The 24,344-nt window shown below is 43.3% G+C and overlaps 1 protein-coding gene across 1 annotated transcript; it reads left to right on the top strand.

Moving 5' to 3' along the window:
* Window positions 1-5,644: 5,644 nt before the first annotated feature.
* On the top strand, window positions 5,645-16,511 carry Gpr83 (G protein-coupled receptor 83). Its single transcript, XM_047518350.1, has 4 exons — window positions 5,645-6,248; window positions 10,441-10,566; window positions 12,859-12,992; window positions 14,922-16,511. The coding sequence occupies exons 1-4, from the start codon at window positions 5,868-5,870 to the stop codon at window positions 15,544-15,546; spliced, it is 1,266 nt and encodes a 421-aa protein (XP_047374306.1). The 5' UTR covers window positions 5,645-5,867; the 3' UTR covers window positions 15,547-16,511.
* The last annotated feature ends 7,833 nt before the right edge of the window (window positions 16,512-24,344 follow it).

The following is a 24,344-nucleotide window of genomic DNA, read 5'->3' as shown; positions in this document are numbered from 1 at the left end:
TTCCAATACCACATGCTAACTTCACTGTGGACAGTTTTTCCTCTCAGAGGCATCATCATCATACTTCAAATACCAAAACCTCCCTTGATTCCACTGCCTGCAAGCAGGATTTTCAACTGTAATTGCTAGAATTTGTCTTTATCATAGCATGAACTTTAGGAAATAGAAGTCAGGGTAAAATTAATATGAAAAAAGACCACTTTTCATTTTTCTGGAGCTCAAAATTAATGGCCTCAAGTGGTAATTCAGAAAAAAATCTTATTAAAGCATTTTTCAAAAGAGAATGTCAATGACAGCTACTGCTTACATTCTATGAAAGTGCATTGCAGATCTGGTGATGCTTTCTAGAAATATCTTTAACAAAATTTTTACTGAGTATTGTTTTTTAAAAAAAAATCCCCTTTAATCATCATTTTCCCCTCTGTAAGATGCATTATTACTCAAATGGCTTAAATATCATGGGTAATCCTCCTCTCTCACATTCTGAGGATTTGATTTGAAACAAAGCACACATAGAAATAATAGAGAAGTAGAAAAATAGCTCAACAGCAATTAAGAACATAGAATTAGAGCTAGTGCTAAGAAAGATGACTCAACTTATAGAAATATAGAAAATCTCCTTGAAACATCAATTCCATGGCTCTACCCTGTAGAGGAACTGTATCTTTTCTTTGCTCTCTCCAAGATCTAATGAAGAAGTGTTCACTTTAAATAATTAACCAGCAACAGAGCCAGAAAATAGTTATTTTCACAGAAGGTAGATTTTACGTGGCATATAAAAGTTGGAGGTTTATTTAGTTTTCTATGATTAATTATGCCCCCAAATCCTACGAGATAAAAAGTATTCAGAGAAATTAAGGTTTGCATCCTGGATTGTCTGGCTGCAGGAAGTAACATTAGGAATAAGATCATTCCTGGTTAGGAGAAGCTGACAGTTTAGTGGGCAAGATGGGTGCAGAGCAAATAGACTACAACAAAGGAAGTACATTAGAGAATGGATGGTGTGTTATGGTAGTACTGTTTAAAGAGTAGATTTGGGATCTGACCTTGCTTATCTGGGACTTTGATAGTCAAGGGCATCAGTGAGTCTTCAGAGGGGTGACAATACTTGAACTGGGTCATGAAGAAGAGAGGAGTTTTTCTGGCCTTAGGGTGGCAGAGATGATGCTTGCAGGTGGAAAAACCACATCCTTAATTGTATACCATCGTGAAGTTGGCAAAGTGTGAGGTACCCCAGGAGTCTAACCATGGTAAACAGTGAACAGAAAAGTACAAGAAAGTCAGGGAGAACGGGCTATGAGTTGACTTTGGAGCTTGCAGAATTGGAAGTGTGTCGGGGCATTCTAGGTGAAAATGTCCAGTCAACAGTCAATATTTGATACAGGTCTGGAGCTCTTGACAAAGGTGGTGAGTGAAGACTCAGATCTTGGAGTTACTGGTGAGTGATAGAAAGCTAAACCTGTGGAGATGATTGGAAACATGCACAGGAACATTTGATTCGAAAGGAATAAATCATGGAGGATGGCTCTCTGGTTACTACCTAGCCTTCCTGGGGTACAAATAATACTGTGACATGGGTTAAACAGATTGGCACTAGGTGGCCTAAGACCCAAATCACCATTTATGAAAAATTGCTATGTGAAAGTGCAGGGTAAGTTAAAGCAACTTACAATTTAATTTGGGTCACAAATTGTAATTTAGATAGAGCATTGGTATACTTCTTTCCCTATTCTAAATGTACCTTTTTACTCTGTGGCGCCAGTGTACTAGACTTGGAAAGCAATTCCTGGCTTAGCCTGCCCACGTGCTTTGTGTTGTCACTGTATTTGTGTATATATATTCAGCAGTACTTGATATTTCAGGCCTACTTGGTTCCTTTGTAATTCAAGTATGTCAACATCCAACTTGTGCAATTTAAACAAGCTTCAAGTGACTGTCATGTCACCATGCTATTTGTGCTTTCTTCCCTTCTACTACTGTGATTGGTGCCAGAAGGGAATTGTGAGTGTGGAGTTTCTAACCCAAGTAGGAGCTTTTTAGAAAACAACATTGATGTTAAAGCAACATTGTTTGCGGCATCTGGAATTTTGATGTGGTGAAGCTCTCAGAAATGCTTCTTTCTAAGGCCTCTGTGTGGAATTTTTGCTCTATAATTCTTTGTCTCATTTTTGTTAAAATATTTAGGAAGCATTTTTCTTCCTTTGTTCCTTTTCTTCTTTTCCTCAAGTTCATTTGAGAGAGTTAAACAGTAAACTCTCTTTGGTGTGTTTAATACATGGAACTATTATTAGAGATGTAGAAATCTAATTACTATGTGGCACACACTGACTATACACAGTGTCCTCGTTTTTACTCAGGATGTACAAAAAGAGTTGGTTCATTCTGTAAGAGCAGCTTGTGTCCTCCCATAACTCCTTAGAGCAACAGTAATTTGCAGGACAGATAAAGCCTCTGAGGAAAGAATTTGTAATAACGTCACCTTAGTGTGGGGTAACATGAAGGATGTTCTTGCTTCATTAGCAAATAGGTTGTTCCAGAAGTTCAGGGTAAGCTGGGACAATGGTGCTGAGTGGGAATTCAGGAACAGTTGGGAGGCCTGACCTGGTTGAATGGAGAACTGAATGTCTAGGAAAGAGGAAATTCTGATATTCTGAGTGCCCCACACCTTTAGAGCACACCAGTCCAACTCCCAGGGGCTAGCACTGAAATTTATTTGCCCAAGGACCTTCTTTTGCCCACTGTGACTGCCTACTTGGCAGACCAATTCTGGAGCATTAATACACCCTTAGGAGAAAACTTTGACAAGAGTCAGTATACAGATGTCCCAGGTGCCTTTCCCTTTGGCTTGGGTAGCTGACATCTATGCTTGATACTGACTTTACAGGGAGTTAAGCTCCAGTCACCCACAGTGGTAGCTGATTTGACAATGCATTCTTTACTGGCCACCTTCCCTTCCTTATCTCACTTCTCTACTCCCCTACTGGTGTTTGCCTTCACCTCCCAAATAAACCCTTGAACTAGAATCTTTGGTCTCAGGATATGCTTCTAGGGAAAGCTGAGAACTATAACACCTCATCTTTCCTTTCAGAGAGACAGTTCCAGGCACCTGACTCAAATGCCCTTATACCCACAAGGTACAAGGCTAAGTAAGGAATCAAAGCACTAGTGAGGTGGCTCAGACTAAGAATATGCCTGCTGTGGACATCAGGATGGTGCTTGGAAGGGTGTGTTTTTCAGGGCACTGTATCTTTATGCTTGTTGCTCACTGGCCCTCTTCTACTCCTGCACTCCTTTTTGACATGGGGCACAATTCTATTCATTAGGATTCTGTTTCCTCAACTACCGCCACACACTGGCCTTGCCACTCTGAAATGGTTCCAAGTCATCTTGATGGGGCATCAAGTCTACTCAAGGTTACATGTTTATAGGAAGTCTCCTGGATTATTATTGTCTTTTAAAAATCTATATACCTGATATTTCATCAGCCTGATACCCTGTCCTTTCTTCTGGGATCAGTCCCATAATCCCCTATTCCAACCACATCATCCTGTGTGACCTGTCAGGTCCATCAGCAGAATCAAGGAACACCTATTCACCATCTTCTTCCTCAAAACAGTGGCTCGAAGGGTGAGTCTAAGGCAAGAAACTGGAGCTAAGGGGGGATTTCTAGGAACTAGCTGATAAACTAGTGAGGAAAGACTAAAAGTTCTGGGAGAGATTGAGGCCGAAGGAAGATCTTTCATGCTTTTTTGTGTTTGATGTTAACCAAACTAAGAAATGGGCAATCATCCTGATTTTTCCCTCCAATCTTTGTCACATTTGCTCCTCCTCTGCCAGCTTGACTCAGGTCTCACCTCCACCCCTGGGTTACTTCAACAGCCTTCAAACCTGCTTCAACCATAGCCTCTCTATTCTCCACTCATATGCTGGAGTGTTCTTTCTAAAAGGTCAAACTGATTCTACCAGTCTCTATCTACAGTCTTTCCATGCATCCCTAGAAATCTTTCATATTCTTAGCATGACCAATTAAGCCCTCATGCTCCAGTCCCTGTCTACCTCTCCAGTTCACTCTGTGCTCCACTCCCTGCATAATACACTGCTCACTTCCATGCCTGTGACTGCACTATGACTTCTTTCTTGAGGATTACTTCACCTTCTTCCCTCTGCCTCCTCTTCCATGACCTGTCTCCTGTTGGTCCTTCAGGATTGAGTTGAAATGTCACTTAACTCTGATAAGACTTCCCTGACTCTCTCCAACGGGGATAAGTGCATTCTTGTATTTTACCATGGTGACACTAATTGACCTACTTTCTGATTGTTTAGCAACAGGAGAGTCTGGCCTGTGTCCCTGGAGTTGGAGGGAGTACTGAAGCTGATGTCTAATGTTTTTCCTGGAAAAGTTCCAAAATGACAGGTGACTGGAGCTTCTTCCTGGTCCAGTGAGAAAAGAGGACTTTGGTGGGAAGGTTCTGTTCTCCAGGGTTTGGGTGGGACAAAGGAGCAGGCTTTCCCCAGAGCCAAGAGGATAGCTCAGAAGTTACCTGGGTTACCTGGGTTCAGTCCAAAACTCAAGGGCACTGCTCAGCAGGGCCACATGACACACTAGAAAGTCTACACCAGGTTTACCACTAGAATGTGAAGTTGAGGGCACAGTTATTAGTAGTCAACTGATTCTTGCATCTCTTGTACCAGAAAGCAGTGCAGTGAGAGATCTGTACAGGGTTCTCTGAAAACCTCACATAAAGGAAAAGAAAGCTGTTAACTATGGCCAGAAAGGTGAAATAACCTGCCTAATATCTCACAGCCAGGAAGTGACAAAGCTGGGATTAGACCTTGATTAGACCTGGTCTTAAGAACAAGGTCAGGAAGGTGGGTAGCAGGGGATGTGTGGCAGGGAGAGAGACTTCATAATGGAAGTGAAAACAGGTGAGCAAGATGGAGAAGTAGGTGGGGAACCGAAAAGCAACATGGGTCGTGATTTCACTTTCAGGTAGTTTCTGCAACTTCTAGGACAGAAAACTCACTATTACCCAGTAAGTGCGCACATAGCTAATACACTTCTTGTTTCCTTTGATCCACCAGGAAAACTGTTCTGAAGAGTTTCTTTGAAAAACAAAGCTCCCCCACATTGCGTTCCCGAGGGCTGTCAAAGAAATAATAAGCTCTTAAAAAGCCCTCCAGCACGCCTGTAATCCAGATGCTCCAAGAACTTGGAGCAATTCTAACGTCTCTGTTTCATTTTTTGCCTTGTTCCTGGGTCGGTCAGAACTCGATGGTCCATCTCAATATTTCAAGTGTGCTAAGACTACAGCACAGATGAAAACAAATGAAATTTATCCTTGTCACTGAAGGAGACCCCTGGCAGACCCAGTCTTGCAGAGTGACCCCATGTAATCCCCACTCACTCCCACGGGCGGTTTCCACCTGCTCGTTTGCTTTTCCAGAGACTAGGAGAAACCGAGTCAAAGTGCGTTAGAGAAAGCGCTTTGCAGCGCCGCCGGAGTTGTGTGCTGGAGTGGGAGTGGACTGGGCGTGGGGGCAGCAGCCGCGCCGCCAGGCACCGTGGCGGGAGCGAGGCTTGTCAGAGCCCGAGCGCGTCACGGTCGGCGCAAGAGTCGCTGTGCTGCCCAATAGGCGAGGCGCTCGCTGGCAGCCTGGTGGGAGCAGATATAAAAGTGCTGAAACAAGCCCTGAGCGTGTCGACCTAGAGCTGGTGGCTGGCTGAGTCCGGCTGCGAGGGGGGCGCCACGGTCCCGGGCTCCCTCGGCGCCACAGCCCGGGAGCGCTCTGGTTCCAGCACGGAGAGCCAGTGGGGACGTCCCGACTGCGAGCTCCCGACCTCCCGGGAAACCAGCGGCTCTGGCAAAATGGTCCATCACTTCTTGCTGCTCTTCCTCCTCCACTTGGTGCAAGCCACCGAGCGCCCCGAGGGTCGGGCCGAGGAGCAGAACCTGGAGGCGTCCTTGCCCAACACCTCGCACTTCTTCTCCTGGAACAACTACACCTTTTCCGACTGGCAGAACTTTGTGGGCAGGAGGCGCTACGGGGCCGAGTCCCAGAACCCCACGGTGAAAGCCCTGCTCATCGTCGCTTACTCCTTCATCATCATCTTCTCGCTTTTTGGCAACGTGCTGGTCTGTCATGTCATCTTCAAGAACCAGCGAATGCACTCGGCCACCAGCCTCTTCATCGTCAACCTGGCTGTGGCAGACATAATGATCACGCTGCTCAACACCCCCTTCACTTTGGTAAGGGCCCTGGCTCCTCTGGCTTCCCAACCTCTGGTTGTCTTGGTCTCCCTCTCATCTCTCTTTATCTAATCTCTCAATTCTCAGTTCTCTCCCCTCCCTCTGTCATTGCCTCCCTCCCTTTTTCTCTCTCTCTCCTCACCCCACCCCCATCTCTCCACCCCTACAGTTCTTCCTCCTCATTTCTGGCACTTATGCCTTTCTGACTTCATCTTTTAGTCTCTTTTCTCTCTTGTCACTCATCTCTAGTTTCTCACCCTTCAACTCTCCTATTTTTCTTAGTCTTTCCACCAGTTTCTGTCTCTCTCTTAAGTCTGTTTCTCATTTCTATTTGTGTTTTTATCGCATCCTTTGTCTCCTTTGCTTCTTGTGGTTTTAGTTTTCTGTCCCTTCTACTTCTCTCCCATTCTTTCTTTCTCTTACATTTTCTCCCTCATTTCCTCCCACCCATCATTTGCTTAATTACTTTCTAAGCCAGAGCTTCTGCAGTTGGTGGCATTGGGTCAATGGTTGGAGTGTCTGCAGTTGGCTAATCTTATTGTTGTTTAATCTTACTGGATATATGGGCCTTTTTATTATCAAACAGTAAATTGATCCCTTAAAATATTAGCTAGACTATTAGGTTGCTTCCTTCCCCATAAGTGCAAATTATTAAATGTCTACCCCTCCATACTGATACTGTTTTGTGCTGCAATTGAAATATCAGACAATTGCTAAATGTTAATGGAAACTGAGGCGCATTTTCCTAGACTGCTTATTTAAATTCCATTTCCCTTCTGTGACAGTGAGACTGTGTATGTGTTGGGGGAAGAGATGAGGGTGAAGTGAACTTGGGTCCCACCTGGCTCAGCTGTCTCCTCAGCACACCCGTGGTTCATGACCTCCTCCCCAGTCCCTGACCACTCAACATTAGTGGTGTCATTTCTGTCCTTTTGTGACTCCAAAGTGCAGTTCTCATGGATAACTGGGAATCATGAAGGTTGTGACTGCAATCTGCATGTTTCTATAGCACGAGTTACATCTTTTTCAATTTATGGAATAATTTTATTTTTATTTGAGTTACTGTCAAAGCAGAATCTGTTCATGCCTGCCTCTGCCTTTCTTTCTCTCAACACACACACACAGACACACATACAGAAATGACAGACAACAAAAAGAGGCTGACTCCTGTAAGTCCATGTACCTATGTGAACCTCCTTCCAAATCTTAAATCCTCAGAGAACTTTTACGTTCTCCTTTTCTTTGTCTCTTATGAGAATATCACTCGCATTTGGCAGATAAGGAAACTAAGGCAGAGAGATGTTCAGTCCCTGGTTCAGGACTGTGTGGCTAGTAATATGCAGACCCAGGATAAGAATTACATCCCCTACCTCAATTCCAATTATCTGTCCACCATACCACCAGAGGAGTGGAGGTCACTCTAGCACCATGTTCTATTCCACTGCTCTGAACTATGGACTTTTCCTGTTCTCCTTCTCGTCTACATAGAACTTACTGATGCCCATTCAGGATCCTTTGGGTACTAACTCAAGGACAAAGAGCACTGCTTCTGCTGCCTTGATTCACAAGAAAGCATCTGTCTCTCCTTGGTTTTTTGTTTTGTTTGTGGTGCTGGGGATTGAACCCAGGGCCTGCTGCATGCCAGGCAAATACTCTACCACTGCACCACACCCCTACCCCCCCTCCTTTGGTTTCTGACCTGACAGTGGCAGTGCTGAGATGGGCTGGGCCACTCACAGTGGGAACGAGAAGGTTCCATGACCTGGCCTTGTGCTGCTGCCCAGAGCCAGGCTGCAGGGCTGAATCTGCTGCAGACACATGAGGGGACAAGGAAGTCAGGGACCCAAGTCCAGCTACATCTGAGAGCTGGGAACCCCTGCCCCAGAGGATGGTCTGCAAGAGAGGAAGTCAAGGTGCTAAAAATCCTGCACTCCTTCCAGTTTGAGCCAAAATAGCTTGGACTTGAACCTGACCCATGAAGCTGCTGAATACAAACTCCTGTTAGTGCCATAAGGTGATGGCAATCAGGGAGAGGGAGGAGTATAGGGGCAGGGTCTTCTAACCCCTCAGTCTACTCAGCAGGGCAAGGCATCCTTGACAGTGTCCTCTCTCCCTTGTCTCCCTTCCTATCTACTTAGCACATGACAGGCATCATAGTAAATAATTACTTACAGTTCTCATGGTAGAGACATCCGCAAAATGTAATGGAGTCTCAGCGGGGAGTCACAGGGAGTCTTTTCACTCCCACCCACCAGAGTCCCATGAGAAGGTCAAAGGATACTTTGCAAAGAACATGACGTTTCAGTGGGACCTAGATGAGTAGGAGTTTCCCAGGTCATGCTGAATAGTCAATGCAGACAGAGGGACCTGGGAGACAAAGGAAAGGACACATCAAAGTTCACAGTGTATTGAGGGAATCCTGAGTGGCTCAGTGTAGCTGGAGCAGCAGAGATGAGAGGCACTGTGGAGGGATGGACTGGGGATGGAGAGGTAGAGGTGGACCCGAAAGCCAGGCCAGGGCCAAGTTCAAACAGGCCTGGATACTCCATGAGGCATCAGGCTGTGTCCTGAGAACTGTAGCCATGCTCAGCAGGTTGGTAACAGCAATCTGATTTTTTGTTAAGGAAGCTACAAGCAGCAGTGTGTAGGTTGTTACTAGGGACAAGACTTGAGAGTGGGGAGAGCCGGGAGGATGCTGTACCAGGGCCATGACCTCAGGACTGAAGGACGAGGGAACAGATCTGAAAGCCATTAGAGGTTTGGATTTGGTCTTTCACTGAGTGTGGGTGAGAAGCGTGGGCGTGAATATTTCTAGCTCTATAATGCGGCTGGACTGCTCGAAAGCCTCAAATGGCTCCTCCCTGTGTACCCCGAAGAGAGGAAGGCTCGAGGTCTGCTGCCCTGGTTTCACAATCAGGCCAGACTTGTCCATTCCTCATTCCCAGCCAGCTCTGGGATTCTGATGCAGTGTCAATGCCTTTTGTTCTGAGCTCCACAAGTGCAAGTCCTTCCTCATTTCAGATGTAGTCACAGTGGCAGTGCATAGGGTTACCCACTTCTGGCTATTAGACACTGTTGTGCCTACTTCATGTGTGTCGGCCATCCTTTTTGATTTTCATAACTACCTTCGGAAAAGGGGCAGCCCCATTTTATGGATGAGGAAAGTGAGGCTTAGAGGGTCCGAATATCTTTCCCAGGATGACTAAAAATCTGCTGTAAATCTCTACACTGTACTCTTTTCTGTGGGGCTGACTTGTTCTGTTTCTATCTCCATCGCTGCTCTCTCTCCTCTGCCCACTCATGCCCTACCTGGTGGACTCATTGCCTTTTGTCTGGGTCTGTACAGGGCATTGACTTCTTTCTGCCTTGTATTTAGGTTATTTGGGTCTTCCTCTACCCAGATTGGAAGCTCCTTGATCAGAATCATGCTTGGTCTCTCTTGGGCGAGCAGTATTATTCCCAGGAGCTGCTCAAGTACTAGTTGAGTGAGCAAACAGCCCTGGTCGTTGTGGGAGGAGGACTAGGCTGCTCCCAGGGCACCATCTCTCTCCATCCTGAGCCACACTCCTCCAAGCCTCTGCTTCTCCTTTACAAATGAGGAGTTGCAAGATCAGTTTAGCCAAAATTCCTGGCACAGTCCAAACACTGTTATGACTTTTAACATGTTCCCCACTAGAGTGAACTTTGTTGGACCAAGAATGAATCTTAGTTTTACACATAAAAATACCTACTTCTTATTTCTATTAATAGCTTTCTAACAATCTGCCAGATATTTTCTTCCCATCCTTTACAGACTTTATACTAAGCTTGTAAAGTAGAGATTGTGAAACCTTTTTTTTTTTCCCCCTTTGCAAATGACAAAACTGAGGTTCATGGAGGTTACATATGTTGTCAAGGGCGGACAGTGATAAACTCTTAGAGGTAGGAAGATTAGCTCCAAAGCCCATATCTTCCCAAGCTCTCCTGTCCTGATGACCTAGGATCATGATCAGGGTTTGTTGAACTGAATGAAGGATAGATAATCAGCTGTGCTGGAGGAAATCACATGTAATCACGATTTGGCCTCATATGTGGAAAGAAGGGAGGAGCTGGGAGAGACTTCTGGGGGTACGCTCCTCAGAGACTGCCAAGGGGTCAAGGGGCTGTCAGAGTCAAGGGCTGTCTTTCTCCTAACCTGTTTGCTTGTCTCTAGGTCCGCTTTGTGAATAGCACATGGGTGTTTGGGAAGGGCATGTGTCACGTCAGCCGCTTCGCCCAGTACTGCTCCCTGCATGTCTCAGCACTGACACTGACAGCCATTGCTGTGGACCGTCACCAGGTGAGGTCACCTACCTCCAACACTGTCCTTCCCTCTCTGGCTTTGCTTTCTTGGAGTCTGCAGAAAATACTCTCAAGATAGCATTTTAGCCCATAACCAGTGAGTATGTTTGTCTTCTTCTTGTTCAAGATGAGCATGTAGATTAGGGATCTTAAAGCCTTTGTCCTAGTTGTTTCAAAAAGTTGTTTCCAGTTTGTTGTTCCAACGAAGGCTCAATGATGGCATTTTCTGTTTCAGAAATCAATGAGCTCATTTTAGGGGTAGAAAGGCAAACCCGGAAGATCACAGATGAAAAGAGAACAGCAAATAATTGCAGGTTGGAGTTAGGCTCTTGAGTGAGAGGTGGATATTCACTGGCCCAGACTGTTGAAAAGGAAAACAAACCAGGATATCCAGATGGCAAGAGCAGGTGTCATGGTGGTGACAGCACCTGGGGTGAGGACATTAGAAGCCCTAGGTGGATATGGTGGTAGGAACCCAGAGAAGACCTGAGGGTGTCCATCCTGCAAGGGGATGACTCCTTGCCAGGTACCTTGCCTATGTTAAGGCAAGGTTTTATGCTTAGACAATGCTGAATCAAAAGGAACAAAGACTTGGAAAAGTGCATCGGTAGCTTTTTCAAGATCATGTGACTATGAATGATGCCTCTAGGACCAAGGTCTATGTGGCTCCAAGCTCATTCTGTGATCACTAGACCATCCTGCTCCAAGAAGACTCAAAGAAACTTGCAAAACAAGTATCATTATGGCCACCAGGACAAAGAGAGATGAGATTTATCCTGAGTAGCACCAAGAGGTACAACAAGGACCAAGGGATAAGGAGCTTCAAAGATGCAGGCTCGAAGCTGAAGTCCAATGTGAGGAATGATTTTCTAATGAATTGTCTAAAAGTGGACAAAGCTGCCTGGGAGGTAATGAGTTCCATGTCACCAGCCATATTTAAGCAAAGTCTGGATGGCACTTGATAGGAATGTTTTCAAAGGGACTCAGGTATCTAATAAGGAATTGAACTAGCCAAACTGTGAGATATGTTTTTAAATGCCATAATTTTGAAAGAATGAATTTTTCATATATAATATAAATATAGTAAAGTGTGAAAATTTGCATACAAATATTTTCTGCTTTTTCTTAATCTTCTCCTTTTATTCAATAAGAGCTTTTGGTTACCTGTGCTTGGTCTATATTACCCCTGTCCGACATAGCTGACAGCTGGGAGTTGGTGCATAGGTTGAGTGGGACTGAGGAACAGGGGTTAAATCTTGCCCATGCTGACCATGTTGCCATGACATATTTTCAAATATGAGGTCTTGACCCAATACCAGTAAAGTCCCTGAGCAGTGTCTGGGGACTTTGCCCCAGGCTACTGCTGCCTTCATCAAACCTGAACACAGGAGTAGGAGGGGCAGAGATGGCCAAGTCCAGAATGGGGATGTTCTGGGAAGCTTATGAAAACTCATCACATCCTCCCACAAGATCTTGAAAAAATTGGAAGAAAAAAAAAAAATCCCGAGGAACACCCAGAACGTTGCATGTATTTCCAGATGGTGTCCTAAGATAGCAGCAACTCTGTATGACACTGTCCCCCTGACCCTGAATTCACCTATCCCCACTGCCTTTTCCAAGAAGTAATTATTCTCATCTTAAAATGAATATGCTTTTAAATTTGCAAGCCTTTAGTTAAGCCTTTTAGAAGAATTGATTGGCATACAGTAGCAATTCCAAGTGCATTTCAGCCTAAAGCCTATAAAACTGACTTTATTGTAGGCGTGTGAAAGCTGGGCCCCATTGCAATTTTACTAGCAGCTTTCACGAACAGTGTTGTGAGCTCCCAAATAAGTGTCAATGCAGCTTTCCATAAGAGGTGATGAGAATTTACTCTCCATCAGCTTCAGACCCTCTCAGACCCTTCATAACCTAAGGTGTCTAGAATCCTGGGAAGATTAAATCAGATCTCAAGGACATGAGCACTGATCATGGGCTTGTCCCTCTACCATGCAAGCAGACCTCCTTCACAAGCCCTCCTTGGTCCCTTCTCTGCAGCAAGAAGCATTTGAACTGCCAAGAGTCTCAATTCAGACAGCACCTTTTTTCCAACCCTAAAGGTGAGCTGTGGAGTGGGGCAAGGTCCCCCAGCCCCGCCAGTTACCTGGTGCAGCTCAGGAGTTCAACAATGAATGTAAAGGATGCTTGCCTTAATAAATAAGGTGTATCTTATATGATGAGTGAGTTACATTATCCAAAGTCTCATTTGCTTCAAACTTCTTCAGCTAGTGATGCTGTTTCCTTTTTCCAGGTCATTATGCATCCCTTAAAGCCCCGAATCTCTATCACAAAGGGAGTCATCTACATCGCTGTGATCTGGATCATGGCTACGTTCTTCTCACTCCCACATGCTATCTGTCAGAAATTGTTTACCTTCAAGTACAGGTGAGATGAATAAGTAGGAGTAGCCAGGACTTCAGAGGAGATTGCCCATCCCTGCCTTCTCCCAAATCTACTGGAAGCCCTGGGAAAGGGAAACTGAAGCCCCCTCTGGATCCACAAGTATCAGAGTTACAAGTACCTGCCTCACTGAGCTGTGACCCTGGCCTCTCCCCCATCCTGTTGCTTCCTGATCCATGTCTATCCTTTGCATCCCCACATGACTTTTTTTTTTTTCTTCTTCTCAACCACTTTAGCTTCCTCCTGGTTCTCTTTCCAATTTCTCTCCAAGGACCAGGCAGTAGTTACCAGGTTCTGCCACCAGGGGGGCGTGTGCTCACACAGACTGCGATGGGAATCAACTGCACCCAGTTTAAAATGAGCAAGGTTTAAATTCTCACAGGACTTAGAAAAACATGTACGTATGTATGTGTCTGAGGTGGGATTCTCCACATCCCTCCACCTCTCACCCAGGTTTCTTTATCATACATTTTCACCAGATGGGACACTCTATTTTAAACACCCAGTGTTTAGAAATTTAAATTAGTTCATTAAGGCCTATCTCCCTGCTAGACACTTAAGTTTAGAAAGAGCTGGCTCAGTTTCTAATTTGGTACCTCAGTATTTCAACACCTACCCTACTCTTTGTAACAAGCCTTCAATCCATATTTACTGAGTGAATAAATGAATGAATGATCATAGAGTGAGTCAACCTCCCACAAGTCATTTTAGGTGAACTTCCTTAGAAATAGGTCCTGAGATAAAGGCAGGCATACAGGCAAGAGGTTTATTAAGTCTACACTCCAAGGACTACTGGGTGAGGGGGTATGGAGGTAGGACTGGGAAGGGAGAACCCATGCCAGGGTGTGGTTTAAGGGGAAGCTGGGGCTCTGGAGCAGTCTATAGAGTCAGAAGTAGAGTCTGGAGCAGCAGTTTGCCCTGCTGTAGGTCAGAGAGCTTGGTTTCCACATTTCTGTCAGTCACTTGTCCAGGTTTACTAGAGAAAACAGAAACTCCCCTCACTCTGGCACTTGGTGAATCTGTGGAACTACTAGGGTAATCCCAGACACCTAGAAGACCACAGGTGCCAGCATTTCTTACTGGAGGGGCAGGAGCTGGGGGCCCATGCTTGGTTAAGGGGGTCCTGAGGACCAAAATGATGCACTCCCAGGGTCTGCTACAGTGGCTATGCACTATGTCGCTGAAAGACACATTTTACTCACTTCTATGACAAAAGTAGACTCAAGAGAGGTCCTGAACATCAGTTTTTCGAATTATTTATAGAGGCTCCTCCATGAATTCCAGGATATTGGAAGAAACCACACACTCAGATCCCCCCACCTTAAGACCCCCCATCTGCCTTCACATATGGAAGACATTTTTTCCCTCCAAGAGCAAAGGGAGTTTTATTTTGCTTATGATGGCTACCAGCACATATAACAAGAGCAATGAGCCACATGGACATATTAAGAAGGATAAAGAGGACCAGGGTTCATTCTATGTAAAATACACTGGTCACATGAGTTCCTTAGTTCAGGCTTTCCCACTCATTTTCAAGACCCATTATTTGTTTCTGTCATTTCTTAGTTCCACTTTGGAATAGGAAGTTAGTACAATGGGGAATTCTAAATTCCTCAAGGATGGCATTAGTTTTCAGTTTAAGGACAATACTGTTTCATCATTCAACAAATACCTATTAGGACCTGTCTATGGACTAGGAACAATGCAAGAGTAAATGGGCTCAGAGATTCAGTGTCTTCCTTACCTTTATAGAACTCTACCTGTGGGGAGTGAGAAATATGACCAGATACTTAGGCTACAGCGTCAAAAAAGCTGTAACAGACAGAGATGCCCAGAGCCCAGGGGAGGGAGGGGCTGGTGCCTCTTGGGGGTCTCCTCCCTGCCACCTTCTTTCTGTCTCCCTCCTGCCCCCAGTGAGGACATTGTGCGCTCCCTATGCCTGCCCGATTTCCCTGAGCCAGCCGATCTCTTCTGGAAGTACCTGGACCTGGCCACCTTCATCCTGCTGTACATCCTCCCTCTCCTCATCATCTCTGTGGCCTATGCTCGTGTGGCCAAGAAGCTGTGGCTGTGTAACACGATCGGCGATGTGACCACGGAGCAGTACCTGGCCCTGCGGCGCAAGAAGAAGAAAACTATCAAGATGCTGATGTTGGTGGTGGTTCTTTTTGCCCTCTGCTGGTTCCCTCTCAACTGTTATGTCCTCCTCCTGTCCAGCAAGGTCATCCGCACCAACAATGCCCTCTACTTCGCCTTTCACTGGTTTGCTATGAGTAGCACCTGCTACAACCCCTTCATCTACTGCTGGCTGAATGAGAACTTCAGGGTTGAGCTAAAGGCATTACTGAGCATGTGCCAAAGACCCCCCAAGCCTCAGGAAGACAGGCCACCCTCCCCAGTTGCTTCATTCAGGGTGGCTTGGACAGAGAAGAGCAATGATCGGAGGGCTCCACTAGCTAATAACCTCTTACCCTCCTCTCAACTCCAGTCTGGGAAGACAGATCTGTCATCTGTGGAACCCATTGTGGCAATGAGTTAGAGGAGGAGTGGAGGAGGCAGGGGAGGATCTGCCTTCAGCTGAGGTTGGAAAATGGCCTATCCTCTTGTGCATGATCTTCACAGTGCTGGAAACAAATTCCTACAGAAACAGTAGGGCTCTTGAGTTCCTTGGAAACTGCCTGGTCCTTTAGCCCCATTCGATGTGCAAACTAAAATTCAGTTACCAACTAGGCATCTGTTTATAAATTCCCATATAGAAAATGCTATGAGGTATAGCACCCTGAATCTCTGAGTGAGAGAACCAAGGCAACCTCAGCTCAGAGGGGGGCTGAATCAGTCAATGGACTCCAACTGTTGGGCAGCTACCTTCTAGCCCTTCTGACTGCTAAGCATACATAGAGGAAACAGGAGTCATCCTTTGGTTGTGGCTGACCCAGATGTACACAGCTCTGCTGGAAACAGGTTCACTGGCTAGTGAGATGTTAGCAGTCAGAGCAGGCACCGGGTTTTCATGCCTTGCCTTCTGAAGTCATTGGACCAAGATAAATCACAATTTTTCAGTGGCTCGCCTCTATACATGACAAGAAAGGACCAATTTAGGTTCCTTAAAACAAAGAGAAATCATTATTTCCACTTTGAAAATTTCAGAAAAGCATAAAGAAAAAAAATAAAGTCATTTTTTCATCCCATCAATTTGTGATCACCTCTGCTAATGCTGTGAATTTATTTGCAGCTTTTCCCTTTGTGTGTGTGCATAGGTACACTTTTAAAATTCTGAACTATACTTTTCCATTAGATTGTAATGACCAACAAAAATCAGGGGTGCAGCAGAGTATTTATGATCCGCTCTCCAAGAGTAGTGTCTAGGAGATGTATCGAAGAAGAGGTGAGAGAGGAACCCAAAGTGAAGACTGTCCCCACGCTGACAGAACTGGTTTCATCTTGCAGCCAGTAGTGGCCCTGGGTTCAGCTAAGGTACCTCTCCCCAGATGGTGGCCATCATGATGACCCAGGAGACAAGACTTGACCATGAAATATAATTCCTTTTTTTTTTTTTTTTTTTAACTATCACACAGAAACCAAAGGGGGTGAAGCATTGTTCTGTTTTCACAGGAAATGAGGGAGAAGCCTTTCCAACATGCTGGAAATAACTGTGCTGAGCCACTTCATCAACCCAAGCTGTCTAGACAGGCCATTTCTCTGTATGTCTGAATAATGAGATTTTTTTTCACACCAGTTCCTGAAAGAAGACTCACTGTTATTGTCACCTTGGCAATTCACATGTCAGTTCCAAAAACCTATGGTATCCTTAAAGAAACTTCTTTTCCTCAAGGGCCCACTTGCCAGAAAAATCTCATTCCAGAGACTGAATGTTTTTGTCACTTTCCATCTGGTCCTGACTGACTCACAGTGTCACTCAGAGACTTGTCGAGCAGAATTGAGCCTAATTCCCTAGCCCTGAACAATTGCTCCTGTCATGCTGGGTTTCAGTTTCCTTTCTGACCCTGGAGAAATCCTGAAAGAAAAGCATGTAGATGGAGTTGAATGGGAAACAGGTTTAGGGGAGAAGGGTTTGCCCAAGATTCACTTCCATCTCTAGGCAGCTGATTGAAACTGAACTTGGTTTCATCATCTGCTTCTGTATAATGAACTATGAGAGTATCTTATACTAGTCTATTTATGAGGATGTTAGAACATTTTCAAGATAGAAAAAAAAAATTAACCATCATCTTTTTCTGAAGAATGGATTTAAAAATGACTTTCATGGGGCCGAGAGCATTTTCTAAGTCCAAACGGATCCCCAAGTGAGTTTTTCTGGCTAAATGGCTCCCGTGTCTGTTCTTGTCTGTGATGTCAGGAAGAAGCTCTTAGTTCCTCTTAATGCTGCCGTAGAAATCCTATGAGCCAGAACCAGAAGAAGCAGCAGGGATATAGAAACGTGCTCTGCTCTGGACTCATGGGCACAGCTTCATTCCCTTGTCTCTGAGGGTGGCTAGAAATGCTGCTGAGTTACAGAGAAAACCCTTAAGTCTGGGTCTCCTGTTGTCACCTGTCTGCCCCCTTCCCTGTGTTCCCTTTGTACCTCAGAGCAAAAAGTGACTTGTAATTGTGAATGTGAAATTTGTAAAACTTGAGTTTTCTCAGTGTGATGTAAAGAATGCTTCATTGTAAATTGTTCCACTCTCAATAAAATATCTTTTGTGTATGTGGGCTGTGCCTCTTGGATTGGTGACTCTTGTTGCAGCTGGTAACCTTCAAAATGGGGATCAACATGGATTCAGAAAGGGAGCATGGAACTCATCTATGGGATCTCAGTGAGGAAGTCCAAGCACTGAGAGGGGACACAGCCAGTTGAGAAGCCTCTGTCTCCTGATCCAGAGCTTCCTCCTGAGTCAGCTGAGTGCTATGTATTTTAGGCCCAAGCTCCATCTGTTCCTAGATGACTCAGGAGGAAGTGAAGTTGTCACTGGAGCCGGGGGAGTCATTTTCTAATTTCTGTGTGCAGTGGGCACCACCTTCCCTGTGCCTACAGTGATCTGCTACACTGGGCCTGGGGTTCTAGTATCTGCCAGGTAGTCTGGATGGGAGCCTTCATTGAACACATAATTACCCTGATGCCATTCAAAGCATCTGTTAAAATAAGCTTTAAACAGTTTCACAGACAATTGTTAATTGGAGTAATTTGCTAAACCTAGAGAAAAATTAGAAGAAAAATGGAAGGCATAGTAGAAATAGAAGGGAATTAAGATTTGTTGACCTTTCCCATTTCAGTACCTGCTAAGGCTTCTGAGCTCATTATCTCATTCACAGGCACAGTAGCCCTTCAGAGTGGGGATTATTATTTCTGTTTTGTAGATGAGGAGACTGAAGCTCAGGCAAACTTAGATAACTTGCACACATAGGAAAAAAGTTACCCTCTTGGATATTAGGTTCTGAGAAAGTATGCAGAAAAAATATCTTACTTTTTTTTTTTTTTAAATTCAGTGTTTTTTAAATTTTCTTGACTGGAAGATAACTTTTGGGGGTAAAGTCTTAATAATCTTAAAAACTAGTTTTTGAGCTACAAACTTTGGGAAATGCTTGATTAGGTGAACCTCAAAGGTTCCTGTTGCCCAGTGGTCAATGAATCCATGATTCCAGTACTAGAAAGATCACATGGCTGCCTCCTGAGTTGTTATGGTTAGAATCATCTTCCAAACAAGTTTCTAAGTGACTCTCACATTGCTGGTGCCTGTTAGACCATGGCAGGATGCCAAGGCAAATAGCCATCTCATAGCCAGCCTGGACCCCAAGGTCTTCAGGTAGCATAAACAGAATTCAGCTGACCCCTCACTGCTTCCAAGCTGTGCCATATCACCAGGGCCTCTTTGATGATGGAGCCCTTCCAGGGTGTCTGGAGCCAGGGAGGAATCTGATAAGACTGGGGGTCTTGGAACATCCACTGGGAAACATGTATGTCTTAGAGTGTGACCTGAAGATGGTAACCATGGGCAGCTAGTCTCCCAGGCTGTGGAGGATGACCATTAGCATTTCCATGCACTCCTCCCCTGAAGTTTCCTTTCATTTCAATGAGTATTTAGGGAAAGAAACACAAGAAGAATAAAAATAAACGCAATGCTGGGAGCCTTTTAAAAAACCAGAACAGTGGTATCTAATGTGAGAAAACCCTGGAATCAGTGTTCTTTCTGAGGCATCATAATCTGTATTGTGGAGAAGAAGAAGCTATTAGCTGCTTCATGAGGATAGAGGGTTTGAATTTTATAGTACCTCCCCTACTTCCATTTCCAGCCCAGCAGGAACCCTATCTTTAGATTGGTCATGAATTTAAGATGCTCAGCTTAACTATGAAGAAGGCAAAGGAATCACAAACTTGGGATTTAGAATATTGATTATGGCAGGCTGGAGAGAAGAGGTACTGGTTGGTGTCAGGGTCGGGTGGGTATCACAGGGTAAATATCTATATCGATATATTGTCCAGCTTTAATTTTGGGCAATGGGTTCGTGGATACTTGTTATATATTAAAAGTAATGAATCAAATCACTCACCAGATAGCCAAAATTGGGTCGTATATTGACCGATGTTAAGGATGTGCCATAAATACAGGCATGGTGGCAAGGGCCTATAGTCCCAATTACTAGGGATGCCCAAGTTCAAGAATTGCTTGAGCCTAGGAGTTTAAGATCATCCTAGATAACACAGCAATACTCCATCTCAACAATAACAAAGAGAGTGTGCCACAAATCAAGGTATAATAAATCCAATTATACGCCCCTGAAGTCCACAGCCAACCAAAAAATAAACAGTAAATTAATGGATATGGAGACCTAAAGTTCCAGGCCTTCACATCTCTTCCCTGCACTCTTCCAATCAACTTATATCTGTATTATTAAAACATGCAAATAGAGTTCACTGCCAAGACAACCAAGACATGACAATTATTTTTCCTTTTTAAAACGACCTTGTTTTTCCGAAGTTAAAACTTGCTTTTTGTTTTCTGGTTTAGTTTTCTAAATCACTGCCACTAATTGTTCTCCAATGTTAAAAATAGTCAAAACTGCTTTGTGGCACACTCACATGACCTAAGTGTTCTCTAGCTCCTGAGCTCAGTTCCCTCAGACCTCCTGAGCTGCCTGAGTAGCTCCACTCTGTCTGCTCTCCTTCTGCAGAACACTTGTTCTCCCTGCCTGCTGCTCTCTCCAGGATTAGAGCTAGTTCAGTTTTTGGAGGGCTGTATTCCTCTTTTTTGGTTTGCTCCCTTATTTGGGAAGACATCTTCCAGCATTATCCCAAGGAAAGGTGCATAGGAGCTCATTTCTTTTGAAATCTGATCTGTCTGTTAATGTGTTTAATTTCTACTTGTACTTGTGTTGCATGTAGAATACTGGGTTGTAAATCACTTTTCCACACAATTTTGAAGGTATTTGTATTTATTTTATATTACTGCCATAATTATTTACCACTGTCTTAGGGGTTTATTCAATAAAAATTGCTTATCTCATCATTCTGTGGGCAGATCAGGAGTCTGACACAGAAGGGTTGCATTGCCTTCTGTTCGCTCTGGGTAGAACCTTTTTCCTGCCCTTGATAGCTTTCAGAGGCCACTCATATTCCTTGGGTCTTGGTCTCCTTCCTCTAGCTTCAAAACCAGCAGCACCATGTCTGAGCTTCTTCCATTATCACATTTCCCTCTGACTCTCTTCTTCTGCCCCTCCCTCTTCAATTTTCAGGACTTTTATGATTGCATTGGGCCCATCTGGGTAATCCAGGATAATGTCTATATCTTCAAAGTCAGCTGATTAGCAATCTTCAAACCATCCTCAAACTTAATTCTTCTTTGCCTGAATATATTCATAGGTTGGGATGTGACCATCTTAAGGAGGGTCATCATTCTGCTTTTAGTATTGCTCCATTATCTTCTGCTGAGAAACTGGATACTTTCCTCAGTCAGTCCTATGTGTGTGATCTGAGACCCATCTATTTTAGGTTGAGACCAAAAAGATGAGTTGAATGGGCTGTAGGAGGGATCACCAACTGTGTACCTTTCAAGTACTTATGTAGGTACCAGTCTCTGTGATTCTTCCAAAGATACGATGTTGCTTTTGTTTCACTATTTTCACAGGGAGAAGATGCTTCAGGGGCTTCTGCTTGGCACTGCTCTAACTGTTCATGTGTAGATTTCACCAGTGGTTAAGTATTCCCACTCTACATTTAGCAGCTCAGGGACTAACCACAGAATAGACTCATGGACCCCAAATTCTCTTTATCACTTGACCCCCCTTATGGTTGGTGAGAATGTAAAATGGTGACTGCTAAGTCATTGCATACCATGGAATACCTGTGCTGACCCAATTTTCATTGCCTTCAAATCCTGGAAAAGAGATAACTAAGTCCAGATTCCCCTTTTCTTAAAAGTCGGTACCTGACAGCAATTGTGGAACAAGTTATTTATTGATCATTGTTCTTTCTAGTAAAAACAGGCCATTATGACTAGTTTAAATCTAAAAGTAACTTATTACAGGATAGAAGAGAAAGAACAAAATTGGAGGATCATTAGGGAATAACATTTGGACATCATAACAACAGAAGCAGTATAGCCATAAGGGCTCACACGGACATCATTCAGTGCGGAGGCTGGCAGAGTCTCTGCTACAGTCGCCAGCGAACACCAATTCAGCGTCCTCTAGAAGAACACTTAGACCTTAACACAACTTTAACTTCACATGGCTCATTTTGACTTCTAAATTTCTGTAAGTATATCCCTTTCCAGAACATAAGTCACATGCAGATCAAGTGCAGAAAGGTCTAAAAGGTTTTACATATATATATGTATCCATATACATATATGTCACATGTATATATATTGCATTCCAGCCTCTATATTAGAAGAAAGTAGTTGGCATTATTATTAAATAAAGCAACCTAAAGTTATCAGTCATAGCAAATATTCATAAAAAATAATCTCTTTCAGTATTTGATAGTCTAAAACTTTTCAAAATTTTTTTGTTGGTTGTTTTTAGTTATACATGACAATAGGATTCATTTTGACATGATTATAAAAGCATGGAATATAATTTGTTCTAATTCAGTCCCCATTTCTCCTTCCTCTTCCACCCTTTTACCCCGTTCCCTTTCCTCTACTCTACTGATCTTTCTGCTATTTATTTATAGTTATTTTTAAATTAGTGTCTTGTGGTTGTACACAATGGTGAGATTCACTGTTGTTATTCATATATGCACATAGGAAAGTTAGGTCAGATTCATTCCACTGTTTTTCCTATCCCATCTCTCCTTCCTTCCTTTCATTCCCCTTTCTCTACTCCACTGGTCTTTTTTCTAGTCTTTTAAAACTTACTCTATTAAGCCTGGAATGGTAGTGTAGCTGTGCTATAGTTTTGGTAAGTGTCCCCAAAAGGCCTATGTATTAAAGGCTTGGTCATCAGCTTATAGTGCAATTGAGAGTGAGTGGAACCTTTAAGAGGTGAGAACTAGTGGAAGATATTAGGTAATTGTGGGTGTGTCCTAGAAAGAGATACTGGAACCCCAACCCCTCCTTTTCCTCTCTCTTTGCTTCCCAGTAGCCATGAGGTGAGCAGTTTTGCTCTACTATGCACTCCTCACCATGATGTACTGCTTTGCCACAGGCCCAAAAGCCACAGGGACAACCAACAATAGACTTGAACCTCTGACATCATGAGCCAAAGTAAACCTTTATTTCTTTTGATTATCTCGAGAATTTTGTTATAGCCACAGAAAACTAGCAAGCTGTGTAGAGAATAGCAGGTTGACTGTCATTTTTCTCTTTAATTCTCTGAGGATATCACTTTCTTTGCTTCTGGCATTGTTAGGGATGAGGGTTCCACGCTTTGAATGTTTTTCCTTTGTAGGAAGCTTTTTATTTTATTTTTTTTTTTAATCTCCCAGTCTTACTAAGGTAAAATTTACAAATAAAAATTATGTACACTTATGTGAAATGTTTTGATAAGGGTATATATTGCAAAGTGATTAAATCAAGCTATTTAACATACCTATCACCTCACCTAATTATCATTTCGTGGTGAGAATATTTAAGATCTACTACTTTAGCAATTTTCAAGCACACAGTATATTATTATTTACTAAAGTCACCATGCTGTAAGATAGATTTCCAGAAATTATTCACACTGCTAACTGAAACTTGTACCCTTTGACCAACATCTCCCCATTTCTCTCGCCACCTGCCCTGCACCTCTCAGTCCTTGGCAACCACCATGCTATTCTACTCTCTGCTGCTATGAGTTCAACTCTTCAGATTCCACATGTGAGTAAGAGCAAGTGGTATTTTTTTTTTTTTTTTCTGTGTCTGGCTTATTTCACTGAACATAATGTCCTCTGGGTTAATTTGCAGGTAGCTTTTACAATCTTATCTCAGTCTTTGACATTTTGAACATTTACTCCTATTTGGATTTATATTTGCTTTTCTTTATTTTGTTTAGAACTCTGTTTGAATCTTCACTCTAAAGATTTATGTCTTTTTTGAGTTCTGAAAAATTACCTGCCAATATTGCATTGAATATTACCTCTTCTTATTTTTTCTTTTTCTTACCCTATAACTTCTACTTGTCACTTTTGTAGCTTCTTATTAAATACTCTTTGGCTCTTAATTTCCCTTTCATATTTTTGACTCTAATGTCTCTGTGTTGCACCTATATTTCTAAAGATTTTTAATGTATTGCTTTTCTCTTTAGCTGAGTCTAGTCAACTACTTATTGTATTTTTAAAAATTAAATATCTATTTTCTTATATTCATAGTGTGACTATATATTTATTCTTGAAATATGTCCACTCTTTCTTTCCTTTCCTTGTATTATAGACAATATTCTTTCTTTTATGCCTTTAAACAGCTTAGTCATTCTATACCTATGTCCTTCTACATCTAAGTCCTTCAGAGATTGAGTTCATATTTGTCATTCCTTTTTTTCATATTTACCTGTTTGTTGTACCTGATAACTCTTTTTTATGAGAGTGGGTTTTGTAATTTTTGCCTATTACCCAGCTTTGGCAGGAATCATTTGCTAAAGATGTTCTGTGAAAGTGCCATGTGTGTGTAGGTATCCTCGAGAATGAGTTAATATTTAAGGCCCCTGAATTTTAGATGAATTGTCCTGCGATTTAATCAAATTTTATCTTTTCACTCCACCATAATTTCAAAATTTATTCATTATGTAATTTCCCCCTATACCTAGCTGAAAGCTTAGACAGGCTCTGTGATTTCTTAAAATAAACATTTATCTTTAAAATAGTTTTAGGCTTATAGAAAATTGTGAAGACAGCAGAGTGAGTTCTCTTATACCCTATGC

The sequence above is a fragment of the Sciurus carolinensis genome, chromosome 11 (assembly GCF_902686445.1).
Source record: "Sciurus carolinensis chromosome 11, mSciCar1.2, whole genome shotgun sequence".
NCBI classification, from domain to species: domain Eukaryota; kingdom Metazoa; phylum Chordata; class Mammalia; order Rodentia; family Sciuridae; genus Sciurus; species Sciurus carolinensis.
This window is presented reverse-complemented; position numbering and strand designations above follow the sequence as displayed.

Bases quoted from the DNA above. Each gene is read 5' to 3' on its own strand.
- Gpr83 (XM_047518350.1), top strand. From the start codon at position 5,868: ATGGTCCATCACTTCTTGCTGCTCTTCCTCCTCCACTTGGTGCAAGCC. The intron at 10,567-12,858 runs GTGAGGTCACCT...TCCTTTTTCCAG, and splicing joins TTGCTGTGGACCGTCACCAG to GTCATTATGCATCCCTTAAA. The intron at 12,993-14,921 runs GTGAGATGAATA...TCCTGCCCCCAG, and splicing joins TTGTTTACCTTCAAGTACAG to TGAGGACATTGTGCGCTCCC.